At 42.4% G+C, this 16435-nt stretch overlaps 1 protein-coding gene across 2 annotated transcripts in view; it reads left to right on the top strand.

Annotated features, from left to right (window-relative positions):
* Window positions 1–16435, top strand: part of PCSK5 (proprotein convertase subtilisin/kexin type 5) — a 456163-nt gene that overhangs the window by 79592 nt on the left and 360136 nt on the right. For both annotated transcript variants that reach the window (XM_008691034.2, XM_040620237.1), the window contains exon 3: window positions 5783–5896. In XM_008691034.2, coding sequence (XP_008689256.2) covers window positions 5783–5896 — 114 coding nt within the window. The remainder of the gene's footprint in view (window positions 1–5782; window positions 5897–16435) is intronic.

Here is a 16435-nt window from a genome sequence, read left to right as displayed (position 1 = left end):
TATCATGGAGACTGTTCTCTGTCAGTACGTAACGTAGTCAGTTACGTTCTCTTTTATGGTTGCGTTGTTGCTATGTCATTGTCTGTTAATCTCTATCAGTATACATTCAGGTTGTTTACAACTTGCAGTTATTACTAAGAGTGCTTCAGTAAATAGCCTTGCATATTTACATGTGTAAATAAATATGTAGGATAAATTCCTAAAAGTAGAATGACTTGTTGTAGAATTTTTTTTAGGTATTGTCCAATTATGCTCCAAAGAGCTCACAGATTTACATTCCCATTATCATTATATGAGAATGATTGTTGTATCATGCCCTCACTAATAGGATGTTATCTCTTTGTATTGTTTATATCTAAAAGGTGAAAAAGTGGTATCTTGATGTGGTTTTCATTTACTTTTGTCTTTATCTGCATGAGGTTAGAAATATTTTTATATGTTTAAGGAACTTTATCTTTTCAGAGATTATTGTACTCCTATCCTTTGCTTGTTTTCCTACTGAATTTTTGTCTTATTGATTGCAGAAACTCTTTATATATGATGGAAATAGCCTTTTGTCTGTAGTAGCAGCTAAAAAGTTTTCCTGTTTGTCTTTTCAGATATTACTGTACTCCTATCTTTGGCTGTGTTCCTACTGAATTTTTCTCTCATTGATTGTAGAAACTCTTTATATATTAATCACCTTTTGTCTGTAGTAGGAGCCAGAGACATTTCCTGTTTGTCACCTGCCTTGCCTTTGAAGTTTTTTTGCCATGCCAAATTTATTTTTGTATCTTGTTAAATGTATCACTTTTTTTTTTTTTATGTTAGTCACCATACAGTACATCCCCGGTTTCCGATGAAATGTATCACTTTTTCTAAATCACTTTTTTTGATTTGCTTTAAACTTGGGCAAGCATCTTCTACTCTAAGATTATTATTATTTTTTAAATCTCCCATATTTCTCAGGGTATGTCTGTGGTTTGATTTGTTTACTTTTACATTTAAATATCATTCATTTGGAATTGGCCCTGATGTAAGATGTTTGCATGATTTCAATTTCATTTTATTTTTTCCCCAGTTGGTGGTTGTTTCAACATCACTTATGAAGTAATCTGTTTTTCCCCCACATGATTTAGGATAGCACCCTTATCATATACTCTATTTTCATATATTTGGGGTCAACTTCTTGACTTTCCATTCCATTAAAATCTGTTGGTATTTGTTACCAGTATATATTTTAATCATTAGTTTTAATATATTTTAATATCTAATTTCTCCCTACTGCAAGACACATTTTAAAGTGAGACATTTATGTATTTTTTCAATTTCAGCTTTATTGAGGTATCATCAACATAGAAAATTGTAAGATATTGTATGTTGGAGTGATTATATATATATGATCATATATATATGATGTAAGGATTTTCTCCATCCACTTAGTTAATATTCATCACCATCTATGTGTATATATATGTATATGTGTATGTAGACATATACATATATATGAATTTTTTTTTGGTGAGAATATTTAAGTTCTTTCTTAGCAAATTTCAATTATATGATACAGTGTTACCAACTATCATCACCATTACAGTCGATCTTCATACATTAGATCCTGAGACATTACTCATCTTCCAGGTGAAAATTTTACTCTTTTACCAACCTATCCCTGTCTCTCCCACCCCTCAGCCTCTGGTAATCACTTTTCTGCTATTTCTACAAGTCTGGCTTTTTTTTTTTTTAAGAGTCCACATATGAGTGATGCCGCACCATATTTGTCTTTCTTATGTTATCATAGTTTGTTTTCTGAGTATAGTTATATAATAACTTCCATAATATGTATTCATATAACTTCTTATTTATCCTATCTCAGAAAGTTGTTAAATTGCAAATTAATGAGATATGAGTTCAACTGAGATAGTTGGGGGGGGTGGGCTAGGTTTCCCAGAATGATCACTTGATGTGCTTTGCTTGACACGTGAAATCTGATGAAAGAGAACATCTTTCGACAAAGATTCTGGCGAGGCGGATGCCCACTGTTCGCTTGGACCATATAGGGAGGGGAGCTGTATTGGTAGAGGGAGGGAGCGTCCTTAAAACCATGGAGCGCACATGTGTTGAAGTTGACGGAGGATACACTGATGACTTCAAAGGTCCTGTGGTTTTTATAGTCTGGATTAACTGTAGTTCCGTAATATATAAGAAATAGAACCTTCAGAAGTTAAACCAGTGGGGGAAAGCACACAGTTTTCCTTTTTTCCTGGGCTGGCCCTAGTTTTATGGAAATGAATTTCTAAGCATCTTTTCTATGCATTGCGGCTTCTTGGCAAAAAGCGAAATCTGTGTAACGCATTACCTCTGAGCTTTTTCTTAAAGGGCTCAAGGACAGCCATATGGATAATGGCTTAAAAATATAAATCTAGTCTTTCCAGTCATAGAAATCTTCCGATCCAAGAGGTGCTTTTCCCACTTTCCAAAAAATGTAGGGCTATATACTCCTGAAGCACCAAGACAAAATACATGATATCCGACACTTTAAAAAAAAAAAAATAAACAAAAACCAAAAAAACACACACAAGAAACCCCACTGTACTTTTCTTGACTATTTCAGCCCTGTGATCAGACAGAGTGACTTGTAGTCAAGTCTAGATGCCAGCATGCAGTGCCACCTTCTAGCCACCAAGCCTGTAACTAAGCACTTTTGTTTGGTAAAATTACAGAAGGGATGCTATTCCGTAAGATATTTGGTTCTATTTTCGTACCTGTAGTTCATCTCGGAAAATGGCTGTCACTTGGTTTTCTCACATACTTATCCCACATTTGTCTGCGTGTATGTGCGCTTAGGGGAAGCGCAGGCTTACCGTGGTGTTGTAGAAACCGTGATCCACCGGGACGCGCCCCCCACCCCAGCGGAGACTCCTGCGCTCTCGCAATCTGTGTGAGACCCCCTGGGGGATTTGACGCTTTCTGGCTTAGGTACACATCTAGGTGGCAATTCAGAATTTTTAGAGGCTCCGTCAGGAAAAGCCGCTGCCAGTATAGGATTAGTTTGGAAAGAGTTCCATCTAAACAGATCTGCAGGCTTCTTTTACCAGGCGTGCAAACATGCAGTGCTTTCATCGTGACTGGGCTACGCCGCGGACAGGAACGGAAGGATTGCACGTAGAATCGCGTAGTCAAACGCTCTAATTAATAGAGTGACAGGTGCCATTCATTTTTTATGAAGTGGACAACTGTGGAACACTTGCTACATCTTTCTCAGTAAAATGTAAGTCCTTCAAAGCCAGAGACTATTTTTACTCATCTTTATATTCCCAGCACCATGTCTGGTGCAGAATAGACACTTAATGCTTATTGAATGGATAAGTGAGTGAATGAAACTCCTTTCTTAGCAAGATTATTTGAAATGAAGAGATGAAAACGTTTCCTGGACATAGAAAAAGGGCATACACGCTCGTGCTTGCGGCCCCGCTTTGATTGAGAAGGAAATTGATTCCTCCCTTGTATTTTTAGAAACCCGGCCACTTAAAAATGACCCTCTTCATTAAAACAAAATTTACACGCATTTCTAATGCCACATCAGTTTCGGTGTGATTTCTAAAGAGCAGTCTCTGGAGTCAAAGAAAAACACAAGACCCCTGACAACCGTTGTCCAATAATTCAAAGAAAGATACACAATCCCTTTTCTCCAGCATGCACAGGTCTGTGTGTTGGGGGTGGCGGGGTGGGGAATGATTCAGTGCGGGAGAGTCACTTAGTTTACGTTAATTAAAACAGGAGCAGAAACACCGTTCGTTTTCTAGAAGATTATTTTTCATTTATTGGCTTTTTTTCTGTACTGATAATTTTGCCTAAATTACCTGTCACAGAAGGCACATATATGATGCTTAGCTGTGATCGTAATCATAAATGGATTTTCTATTTACTTAGGAGGCAATGTAATTCCGTTTGCCTTGTTAGTGTTGTAACTAGGAATTCGCTATTTAAATTCGTCTTGCATACCAGTAGTCTTGTTGAATGTATTTCCCGATATGAGAATCAGAGAAATAGTCTCTGGCTTTGAAGGACTTACATTTTACCGAGAAAGATGTAGCAAGTGTTCCATAGTAATCTACTTCATAAAAAATGAATGACACCTGTCACTCTATTAATTAGAGCGTTTGTGAAAATTGTGACTACGCGATTCTACATGCAATCCTCCTGTTCTGATTCTAGGAATTCGCTATTTAAATTCGTCTTGCATACCAGTAGTCTTGTTGAATGTATTTCCCGATATGAGAATCAGAGAAATTTATTAGTTTGGCTTTTGGCCTTAGTACCTCGTGGATAGCATTGCATTTTGAGCCTGTCAATCAGTACCTTGTAGCCCCTCTCCTCCAGCGATCTTTAATCAAGTAGGAAAAAGTGGTTTGGAGGTTTTTACTGAATGGATGGATGTGGAATCGCTAATGGACTACAAAGTCTCCTTCCCCTCAATTTTTAATCCCTTTGTGGAGTGTCGGGATAAGTGGTAGAACAGAACTAAAATAGTAGGAGAGAGCGAACAAAGAGAGCTTGGGAACAAATTGTAGAATGCCGCCAGGGCTGACTGCATTTCAGATGCCCCAGTCAAAGTAGCACATGCTTGGGACGCCTGGGTGGCTCAGTCGGTTAAGCAGCTGCCTTCTGCTCAGGTCATGACCTCAGGGTCCTGAGATCGAGTCCCGAGTCGGGCTCCCTGCTCAGCAGGGATCCTGCTTCTTTCTCTGCCTGCCGCTCCCCCTGCTTGTGCTCTGTGTCTCTGTCAAATAAATAAATAAATAAAATCTTAAAAAAAACAAAAAAACAAAATATGCTTAGTTTTATGGTGCCATAATGATGACCTGCTTTTAAAAAAACACCCCCATATGTAGCCCTAACATTTAGGTTACAATTCTGTATTAAACTCAGAAGCTCTCAGTTGCTTTATTTAAGCCAAAGTTGTGGCTAACTGTTTAGACTTTCTCAAGGGTGGTAGGTTTGAATTCGAGCTGGCCCGGAGCCTTTGGCTCAGGCAGTTGAGTGATTTCTCCAATTTTGTGCCAGAGACAGGTCTTAGGGATTTGGTTTTCTGATTGCCCAAATATTGCTGTTTCCACCACACTGTGTTGTAAAAAGCCATTTCTTTAAAAAAAAAGAAATTGTGATCCTAGAGCATTTGATCCCAGGATTATTTTAAAATTTGCTGTGTAATCCCGGAACATTAAAAAAAATTAATGTGTAGTATAAGGCAAAGGTCATAAACTCTGGCCCGTGGGCCGCATCCAGGCCGCTGCTGGTTTCTCTACATAAAATATTACTGGAACACAGTCCTACCCGTTCGCTTCTGTGTGTCTGCGGTATACGGCAGCAGCAGGAGAAGTGGCAGCAGAGATCCTATGACCAGCAAAGCCTAAAATATTTATGATCTGGACCTTTATAGAACAAGTTTACTGACCCTTCATAGATGGTAAAGGCGAAAAAATGAGTATAAAAATGAACACAATCAATTTGCAATAAATTGTGAGTAAAATAGGCTTTCCAAAGAAGCTAAGAAGTTAGCACGTGGTTGAGAGATAGGGATGACCTGTCATTAAGGACTGGAGAGCTGACCTGCATTGAAAATAAGGGGGAACTAGGTTTCCAGAGACTCGGAGCCCCTGGACTCAGCATGCGTGGCTGGCGTGAAGTCTCTGACTTGAACAGCATTGGCCCAGGATGGGGACTGGCCTCCGACTGTCGTTTATGTTGTGCTAAGCCTGGTGGAGCTTGAGCACTCACCAAATGCCCTTCTTCTTGGCAGGTGGAGTGGATCCAACAGCAAGTGGTAAAAAAACGGACAAAGAGGGATTATGACTTCAGTCGTGCCCAGCCGACTTACTTCAACGATCCCAAGTGGCCAAGCATGTGGTATATGGTAAGGAGGCCTCCCTGGGGCAGTGTTGTGCAGGGGACGTCTTTGGGGTCTGGGAGGACACAGACGCAGTGACCAGGGACCCACCATATGAGACTGCTTGATGACCTGGGCTGTTTTCTGGCATTTTTTGGAACCGAGCTCTTTGGTTCTAAGGAGAAAGACAAGGGATTTGGGATTTAGAGAATTTCTGTTTGAGAGCTTACTCCGTGTGGCTTTCTAAATCTGAGCCAGAGGATAGAAAAATATACGGAGGCTCAGACAGACACCCTGAGACCTATCAGTAATCCTGTTTGTCTCTGATACACATATCCTCTGCCTTGAAACCAGTCTGGGTAGTGGAGACTGGCTTTTGGAAATCATTGAAATGACCCTGCCGATAAGTAACAGAGTCCTGACTTACACCATGTAATACGCGCCTGCTCACTGGAGGTCGTCGTTTTTAAAAACTAGGGAAAATCATTTTTTAAAGTAAGGACAAAACTAGCTGGAGAGCGAGTGTTTGGTGGTTAACGCAAAAACTTTCAGGGAGGGGCATTAAGTGTGGGGAAGAGCAGTCCACCTGTCCGCCTGACATTGCCTCCTTTGAAAATCTGTCTCTCTAGTCTCGGGGTTTCATGGTCGTGATCACGGAGAACTATGTTACTAATTCTTCTCCGTGAAATCCCCATGTCTCCGGTGTGTTTGGTAATCTACAAGTCTTTATTGCTCATTATTGCCGGGGGGGGGGGTTCCCCTCATCTGTTTTATTTTTTGCAGTCCTGTCTCTCCTCCCAGCAGATCCATAGCATTGTGTGAACCCGTCTTAAGCTTTCTTGCCTTCGCCCCTTTCATTCCTTCTGCCTGTGGGGGGAGCTCTTCCTGCCCTTCGCCACGGCCTTAGCGGGCACCCGCCCATTCTTCAGGACCCATGCCCGAGGCCCACTGTTTGAGTCTCCCTTGTCCTCCCCTGTCCGCTCTTTCCTTCCTCGGCTGTCAGGGGCCCTCTGTCTGCTACACACAGCGTCCTTCCCTTGGCTCTTTGTTTCGTAGCTGTCAGTATTTTAATCCTACTCCTCTGTTACACTGGGCGCGAGGCGTGGGGTCACTTCTGTCCCCTGGAGAACCCGACCTAACACCTCGTGATGCCAGGAATTTGTGCTTATTTCGAATGGATGTAAGTGGCCAGCTTCTCCCCCAGTTTCCCACTTCTCAGTCTTACCCGGAAGTGGAAGGTTGTGGACACATTTTGGACCCAAAGAGAATTTTATATGGATAACTCAGGCGTAACAAAAAGAGAGCGAGAGAGCCGTAAATTCAAAGGGAGGTGGGACTCTAAATAGCCTTTGAGTAGAAATCACCTGAGGGGACGGTGACACTTGACAGCTCGTTGGCTCCCAGACCAAGGAGGAGTGTACCGCCTGGGAAGGCATTAGAATGAGTGTTGGCAGGACCTACGGAGCTTTGTCTGCGCTGACAAAATGATAAGAGTGTAATGGGATTAAGAGATAGGATGCAAGCGAAATCCCTCTCCACCTCTGTTCAGCAGGCGAGGGAGAAGGCGACCCGCCTTGCCTTCCATTTCTTCTTGCAAGAAAGAGCCAGACTGCTGCTTGCACCTGTCCCATTGGAGGCTGGACGTGTAGGGCAGCTTTCGCTGACCCTCTCATCACTCCAGAAGGGCAGCCTGGGCTCTGGTAGGAACCATGGCCAGGGCATTAGCGCTCTGGCCAGCCTGTAGAGCGAGATCTCTTCACTTCCTGAGAACCATTGCTATTTCTTTGGACATTTCCTTCCCATGTGAGAAAAGGTTGAGGGAAGAGCTTTTGCTCCGGCACGTAACATGGTGGGTGCTTTGCGACACCTATTTGATAATTCAGATAGGTCCCATTTTTACAGAGCTCTTGCTGTGTGCCAGGCAAATGTGCTCAATGCTTTGAGTATGTTTGTGTAACACAGTGTGAACAAAAGTGTGGCTATGATATTGGTTGTTTTAAGAGTGAGGAATCGGTAGCTGCTGAAATTTAGACAACAGGCCTAAAATCACCCAGGCTGAAAGTGGAAGAGCAGATCTGCCAAACATTGAGGCAGGTTGATGGTGTCTGTGGGACTGACCTGGCCTCCTGTCCCCACCCTTCTGCTATTTACCAGCACTATCAGAAGAAAGATCCCTTGTTCCAACCCTCCAGGAACAATTATCCATAGAGAAATGGCTAAAATTCGAGGCAGAATGGTGTGGGTACCATGGTGGATGAACAGAGTATCTTGGAACAACAAAAGTGTTTCAGAGCTCCCGTTAAGTAGTTGCTTTTCCCTTAACAAAAGCGATGGGAAGTCAGTTACACACCTTATGTTTATCTGTCAGGAGTAAGAGGACAGAATGAGAACCAGAACTTCAGATCTGCCAGCCTGGACACAGATCCCCATTGCTTCACTTACTGTGCCCGTGAGTGAATCCCTTTAACTCACCTCAAATGGAAAATAAGAGTATCTGGTTTTTATGTATCGGTTAGCTCTCGCTGTGTAACAAATCACAGAACTTCGTTTTTAAGACAATTATCTCCCGGGTTCTGTGGCTCAGGCATTCAGACAGGGCCCGGCAATGATGACTTCTCTTTCTGGGGTGTCTGGGGCTTGAGCTAGGTGACTCTGAGTCTTGGCGGCAGCCGGAGGATTAACTTGCAAGGGGCCTAGGGAGTGGCCACACCGCAGGGCGGCCTGAGTGTCCTCTTGAGATGGCGTTGGCTTCCCCCAGGGCAAGTGATCCAAGAGATCATGTTAGAGGTGCTGATGTCTTTTATCATCTACGCTCAGAAGTCACAGACCATTTCTTCTGGAATTTTCTAAAGCAGTCACATGCGCCAGCTGTGATTCCGTGTGTGAGGGGACTGGATGGTGAGGGTGTGTATGGCAGGAGGTGTGAGGAATGTTTGGGAAGCTGGTCACCACACTTAAATGAAGTACTGCCTGAGAAGCCTATTAGCACAGACCGTTTCTTCTGGAATTTTCTAAAGTGGTCGCATGCACCAGCTCTGATTCCGTGTGCGAGGGGACTGGATGGTGAGGGTGTATATGGCAGGAGGTGTGAGGAATGCTTGGGAAGCTGGTCACCACGCTTAGATGAAGTACAGCCTGAGAAGCCTTTTAGCACAGTGCCTTTTCTGACGCTAGAAAACCGTCAGTAAATCTTAACTGTTATTACTCTCTGACCTTTTAATGCAATACATGTTGCTTCCTCTTGTCTGTTGTTTAAACGGCTGCTGGTCGAGGAAGAGGGGGATCATATGTCCAGGGGGAACTCTTCAGAACGTTCTGGCGACACATCAGTGACCCAGCTGAGGCCAGGTGCTGATTTGCTGCTTCCTTTCTCTGAGCCCTGGGCCCTGCTGCCGCATTACTGAGGGCTCCTTGGTGAGTCTCCATAGGGTCCTGCCTTCAACTCATTAGCCTGGGCCCAGACCTGTCATTCTGTATTTATCACAGGAGAGTGGAGATTAAAGAATGGCATGAAGTGTGCCTGAGTGTCTCTTTTAATTAATTTAAAAGCTTTGCCCCTGTTGCTCCTCCCCTTGGAAACCGGTGTGTGAAACCATTAGGTCTGGCCTTGGGGCTTGGGCAATTTATCCGGGGAAATGTACCACTGCATCTACAGGAGTTGGTTATGGAGGAGATGATGGCCGTATAATTACTCCTCTGTCCTGAAACACTGTCAGGCTTCCTGGAGTCGGGAGGGCGCGGTCCTACAAACAGCACTCATTCTTGATCCATCGACAGACTTCCATCTGTACCTACTCTTTGTCTGGCAAGCACGATTTGTGCTTCCTAAGAAGGTCAGTAAAGCAGGAGAGGAATATATAAGCACAGACTATAGTTTGCTGGGCAAAGGACTCCTTCCAGAAGTTTCTCTGGGATCGTGTACATACATCCAGCCTCTGTTCCTTGGGCTTTGGGCTGTAATTCTTGCTTGCAGGTCGGAAGAAGCTAAAATCTCCCGAGTTGCTTTTTAAAACCTATCCAAGCTTGGGGCCCTTCAGAGATTCTGGATGTTTTGGGGGGTGTGGCTTAAGTGGTGGGATTTCATCGGCACCAACTCAGGACTGGGAAGAGAGCGGTTAGGTAAGGATGCTGTGTTACGCGGTGCTGTGAGTCTGGTATGTAGTAAATGCTCAATAAATGTAATCATATTGATAGTTGAGTAAAATGAACTAAAAGCAAATCTGTGATGATCTCCATAGTAGAGAAAATAATCGCTTACATTTATTGAGTACATAGCATGTGTCAAGCGTGTTGCCAAACCTTTACATGTATCATCTTACCACCAATGTTCCGGTGAGCTAGGGACTGGTACTGCCCTCATTTTATGGCAGGGGAAATTAAAGAAGAGACAAATTAAGTAACTTGTCCAAAGTCACCCTATTTTCCAAGGACAAGCCCTGGTATTCAAACCCAGTGACTCTGACCCCAGAGGCTGGACTTCCAACCTTGACGTGCATGGTTCCCACACTGGCAGGGGTTAGAATTTCTGCAGGGAGGGATTGCTGCCCACCTCTCTCACACCCTCCCCCCCACCAGCCCAGGTCTGGGAATTTGCATTTCTAACAGGTTCCCAGTCTATGCTGATGTTAGGGTCCTGGGACCCCTTTGAGACCCCTTTGGTCTACCCTACCTCAAATACGAGTTTTTACCCCATCATCGCTGGGGTAAGGAGGAGTTTTAAAACTTAGGGGACATTTTAAAGCACACTTGGTCAATCTACCTTGTTTTTCTTGATCTTCCACCTTTTTTTATATTATTTTCTATTTGGGAAGCTGGCAACTTTAATATGAGAAGATATTTTTACTTTGCTTGCACTGATTGAAAATACTCTTGGCTTATATATTCTTTCAAGATGCTCCACGAGCAAAGGTTATCTGACAGGAAAGGTCGTGAAGATTTGGCCAAGTCTTTGGGAACTCAGTGTAACAGAAATGTTTTTATTTATTTATTTATAAAATATTTTATTTATTTATCAGAGAGAGAGGTTGAGAGCACAAGCAGTGGGAGCGTCAGGAAGAGGGAGAAGCAGGCTCCCTGCTGAACAGAGAGCCCGATGTGGGGCTCGATCCTAGGACCCCGGGATCATGACGTGAGCCAAAGGCAGACGTTGGACCCATGGAGCCACCCAGGCGTCCCAGAAATGGTTTTGATGTACCAGCTGGTAAAATGGATCGTTTTGAACCTACTAAAGAAAATGCGGTGGGACTCCAGAGACAGCAAGGCTAAGTAAGGTCCCTCCTCAAGAGTCTGGAAATGCCAGTCACACAAATCCAGGGGGTTAAATATTTTTTTAACTTCTTGTAAAATATTTCAGATATACAGAAACTGTAACGAATACCACAAATGCCTATCCACCCATTCCCAAACTAAGGAACAGGACATGATCCTGTTGAAGCCCCTTGTGAGCTCGGTCCCAATAGCATCCGTTCACCCCTACAGAATTAGCGCAGGTGCTGAATTTGAAGAACATGGGGGACCCCCTTTGCTGGCCGATGCTTCTCTTTGTGGGGAGGGTATTCGATTTGCAGCAGATTAACATTATTTGAAATCATCCTAAAACATCCATTCATGGGCAGAATTCAAGAGTGGGGCTCTTGACGAAGAGTCCCCAGAAGACCACCTGGAAATGAAACTTGGATGAAAAATTAATTTTGATAGAAAAGGTCTTTTGTTCATTTTAGTCATGTAAATATTTTGTTGTGTGAAGAAATCGATATAGTGTTGTACGATAGCTCTTGTCTAACTTACGGAACTAATAATTTGAAAAGAAAAGAATAAAGAACTAATAACGATTTTAGACAAGCCCATAGTAAATAATTTTTTTTTTTTTTTTTGTTCCTGCCTTATGAAAGGCAAGCTCAGTTCAAAAGAGAAAAGGAAGGAAGGGCTTGTGAAATCTTGCTCTTTGACCCTCAAACTCTAGTAGTTGGTATAACTGATGTTCTGAACTCGTCGTCTTAGCACAGTGGAATTTTCTGTGATGAGTAGAGGGCGGCCTATTTCATATGCATTTTTCAAGCCAGGCTCTAATAAATGGGCTCACTTTTTTGGTGTACTACCTCAAGATTTCATGAAAGCTCTCTGGGTGGTTTTTGTGAGGGGGGGACATTATATTTGTCGATCCGCAGAGTGACAGTTAGCTGAGTTCGGCTATGCGTGTGGGGCAGATCTGCCCAAAACGATGAACTAGCTAGGATAGTAATTGTGAAAAATGATTTTAAGCCACATGATTTGTTCTCAGCCAACTGGATGGGGTTCAGGACTCCAAGAGTTTGAGACATTGCTGTTTCTGTGGTTGGCACACATTTTCCTAATGATTTATACTGTCATTTGACTCTAATAAAATCTGGTGGAGTTTGTGGCATTATTGTCCTGGCAGCTTGGAAATCATCCTATTAAAACACCCCATTTAACGGGTTTAATTGAAAATGCAACATGGTGCAAATCTGCAACCATGTGGCACATCTCGATGCTAACAGGTCTTCTGAGAAAGGACGGACTCCAGCCAAGCAACAAATGATGTATGGGCAGGAGCTAGTGGGGCCTTAGGCATGATTTTGATATACTAAAATTTTTTCTAATTAGCTCTGTGACCTGTAGAAAGGTATTTTAGATCAACCTTAGCCCATCTGAAAAAATGAGAAATCTGGACTAGATAGATTTTCTTGAGTTTATTCCTCTAGTTCCACATGGCAAATTCAACTGGATCCTGGGTCAAGGGAGACCACACACCACCCGTGAGCCCGTGTCTTGATTTACAGCTCAAACCCATCCCCTGAGTTCCCAGCTGTTACGTACCATGTCTTGGTTTCATTACTACTTGAGATTTAGTATGTCCCCTGTGTTGGGGGGGAGGTCCCCAAGACCACCCCAGGTTTGGTGATTCATGAGGAAGACGCAAGTGATTCAGCATATAGTCACACTCATGGCTGTAATTTATTTCAGTGAAAGGGTACAACACAGAATCAGCAAAAAGAAAAGCCGCATGGAGCAAAGTCCAGAGGAAACCAAGCTTAAGCTTCCAAGAGACTTATTTCAGTGGAGTCATACGGGAAGCACTTAATTCCTCCAGCAATGCATTGTGACACGATGTGTGAAATGTTGCCTACCGAGGAAACTCATTAGGGACTCGTGTTCAGGGTTTTTATTGGGGGTAGTTGTATAGATACTCAGTGCCTCCTATGTACTCAAGTTCTATGTTTTCAGAAGGTATTTAGCATAGACCATATTGTTTGCATAAATACTTTAGGCACAATGAAACATTTTGATGAAGGAATGGTGAGAACTCTACCCAAATCCAAGGTCCCAGATGCCAGCCAAGGTTGTTTAGGGGGCCAGGCACACAAGGGGCTGGGTTGAAGAATAGCTCCAGCTTGATTAGAACTTTATGTTCACTGGACAAATAAATTAACACCAAAGGAAAATACTCTTAAGTATTCCCTCCCCCAAAGCAACCTCAATCCCCAGTACGGTCCATATTTGTTTTACCGACTGGAAAAGCCAGCTGAATCAAAGTTCTCATTAGGCAGATATTCATTCATTCATTCATTCATTCATTCATATTTAGCAGAGATGTACTTTCTTCCCAGCACTTAGAATATTCCCAACACCAAGGATAAAATGGTAAATAAGTTGGCCACTTTAACGAAGTTGCCTTCTTTAATGAAGAATAAGTGGAACATTCTATGGGTAGAAATTTGGATTATTTTCCTTGGCTTAATGAGTTGATGGTAGGCTGCTGAAAGTGCCGTAGCAGAACTCTACTGCTTGCTTATTGTGTGAGGACTTCCTGTGATTTCACTGTCCCCCGTGATGGCTGTGATGGAAGTCACTACGTTCGGAATATGAAGTTAACCTATAATTAACTAGTCAAAGTACTTCTAGAAGAGGCCAGTAACTGATGATCCGCTTGAAAAAAAATTATTTCTCAGATACTATTCCTTCTTGCCAGGTGCAAATTATGACAATCTTGATGAATTTCCTGAGCAAGCTAGAACTTAGTCCATACTAGTCATTTATCTTCTCAGCTTTTTTTCCAAAGAATGAAAATACGTGGGTAGTCTGGTCCCTTGGGCCCCACTCTAACGTGATGAAGGGTCTGTCAACAAAGTTGTGTTTATCAAGATTTTAGTCAAACCTTTTCTTTAATTAGTAACTCATTTTCTGTTAGGGAGCGGAGAGCAACCGACCCTTGAGCTCACTTAATCTGTGGCTGTCTTCTTAACAGGTTGAAGACCGATTCTTTTATCAAACAGTTTCTCTGAATTCCTCATTTCTCATTTACTTTTCACCCCGTGTTAGGGCTCATTCCAGTGATTAAAGCACGCTTTTGGCTTATTTTACTCATCTCTCTGCCAGTAAGTAGGATTCTCTTAGTAAGTACTCAATAAATGTTGCTAGAAAGTGAGGAGAGGGTCAGTGGTTCAGCCCTCATCTGAAATTTTCCAAATTCATGGGACTGAGTTGGCTCTTCCTAAAAGATGATGATGCCTTCAAATGTCGTGTGTCGAGCAGTCAAATGCTACAATTATCTGAGGCATCTGGAATGCTGTTTTCCCTTAATTTTGGTTAGCAGTGAACTTGGCCCGGAAATCAGTAGAGTAAAAGAAATGATTCTTAGCATCGCAGGGATGAGAAGCATCAAAACGCCCCAGCTGCCTGGGGAAGAGAAAGTAATAACTGTCTTCAAATAGAATGCACATCAATGTGGTTTTTCCAGTTTCTCAAGTGTGAGAAAATCCGGGGTAGACCGTCTCAGCCTAGGGATGGGATTCTAGGCTGGCAGTAGGTAATCCAGTATGCAAATGGTGCACGCCGAGCGACTCGCTGCACGCCAGATGAGGGCAAATCACACGGAGAGAGGTCGATTGAACCTAGAAATCCCAGGAAGAGGATTTGATTACTTAATCACATAGGTCAGAGTCAAACTTTGGTTATAATGGGAAGCTGCTCTTCCTGATGGGAGAGGTTGTGGACCAAGGAAAGTGCGTTCACGGATTAATCGTTCCTTGATGAAAAGGAGAAGAACCCGATAAATAATTTCTTGCTCTATGCTAAGAAAAAAAAGTCAGTTTGGATGGAGTCTATCTTTAGTACAAAATTTACAGAATAGTCTTAACGACTACTTGGAAGAAATGTAGCCTTTTTTTTTTTTTTTTTTTTTTCCGGTTGTTTTTTTTTTCCCGATAAATAATTTCTTGCTCTATGCTAAGAAAAAAAAGTCAGTTTGGATGGAGTCTATCTTTAGTACAAAATTTACAGAATAGTCTTAACGACTACTTGGAAGAAATGTAGCCTTTTTTTTTTTTTTTTTTTTTTCCGGTTGGTCTTTTTTAGTTTCCTGGTGAGTCGGATTTTGACCCTTGTAAAAAGCCTGCTGGGGTGGAAGTTCTGATCTAAACAGACTAAATTAGCACGTCTGAAGTAAAGAAAGTTATGCCCAGGTAGCACGGGATTGAGTTCTTTTAATGATCTCTTTGCATGGTTTCCGGAAACCGAGTTAAATTAGTGTTTTAAAGCCTAATGTTTGGGTTTGTTACCTAGTGATAGAGAAACCATTTTTATTTTTCAGGGAACTCAAAGAAATTCACCGGGACTCTCCGCGGTAGTCAGTTAAGCATAGCAGGGCTACATAAATGTGTTTTCAGATCATTCCTGTTCTGCTGAAATGTTTTATATCCCTGTTCTCATTTTTCTTTCATGCCTGTGCCCTGAATCCCAGGCCCCTCTGCTTCACAGCCACGCCCACTCCCTACACGAGCACACAGAGACCAGTGCTGGGCCTGTTTTTGCAATTAGTACTCTGAGTCCGGTGGTCTCAAAGAAGATACGGGGCCAGGTTGGAGGGGGGTAGTTCACAGACCACCAAATTGGAATGAGTCAGAAAAATTACTCTGTGCAAGCCCTCAGCTCATGTTCAATACCTGCCTCGTATACTTTCACTAACCAGAAGTATACTCTCCCCAGATAGCCCTTTCTTCCCATAATGATCAATTTAGGTCAAAAACACTTCCTCTCACTTGATCAGAAACTTATGTCCCTGTCGCTTTACACACTCCTAAATTCCAGGTCGAAATTCCAGGTTGAGGATCACATCTGATCGCTATTTCCCCAGCTTTCACTGCAAACATTACCGAAACTTTTTGGAAATTGAGAGCAAAAGTAGAGAGAATAATATAATGAACACCATGTCCCCATCAGCAACTTCAGTAATGATCAACTCAAGGCCAATATTTGTTCACTTATTGCCCCCTCTACTTGATGATCTTAAAGCAATTCCTACACTTCATTTCATCCCTGAGTATCATCTCTGTAAGATAAGGGTCATTTTTTCCCCACAATACAATCATCATATCAGTATCACTTATCAGAAATTAATGATAATTTCTTTGTATTATCAAATACCCCGTGTGTTTCAAATTTTCCCTATTGTCTCATAAGTTTTTGCTTTGTAATTTGAGTCAAGATCCAAATAAGGCTCATAGCTTGTGATGGGTTGGTATTTCTCTTAAATGTCTTTTACTCTAT

Source organism: Ursus maritimus, unplaced genomic scaffold (genome assembly GCF_017311325.1).
Source record: "Ursus maritimus isolate PB19 unplaced genomic scaffold, ASM1731132v1 scaffold_34, whole genome shotgun sequence".
Lineage (NCBI taxonomy): Eukaryota > Metazoa > Chordata > Mammalia > Carnivora > Ursidae > Ursus > Ursus maritimus.
This window is presented reverse-complemented; position numbering and strand designations above follow the sequence as displayed.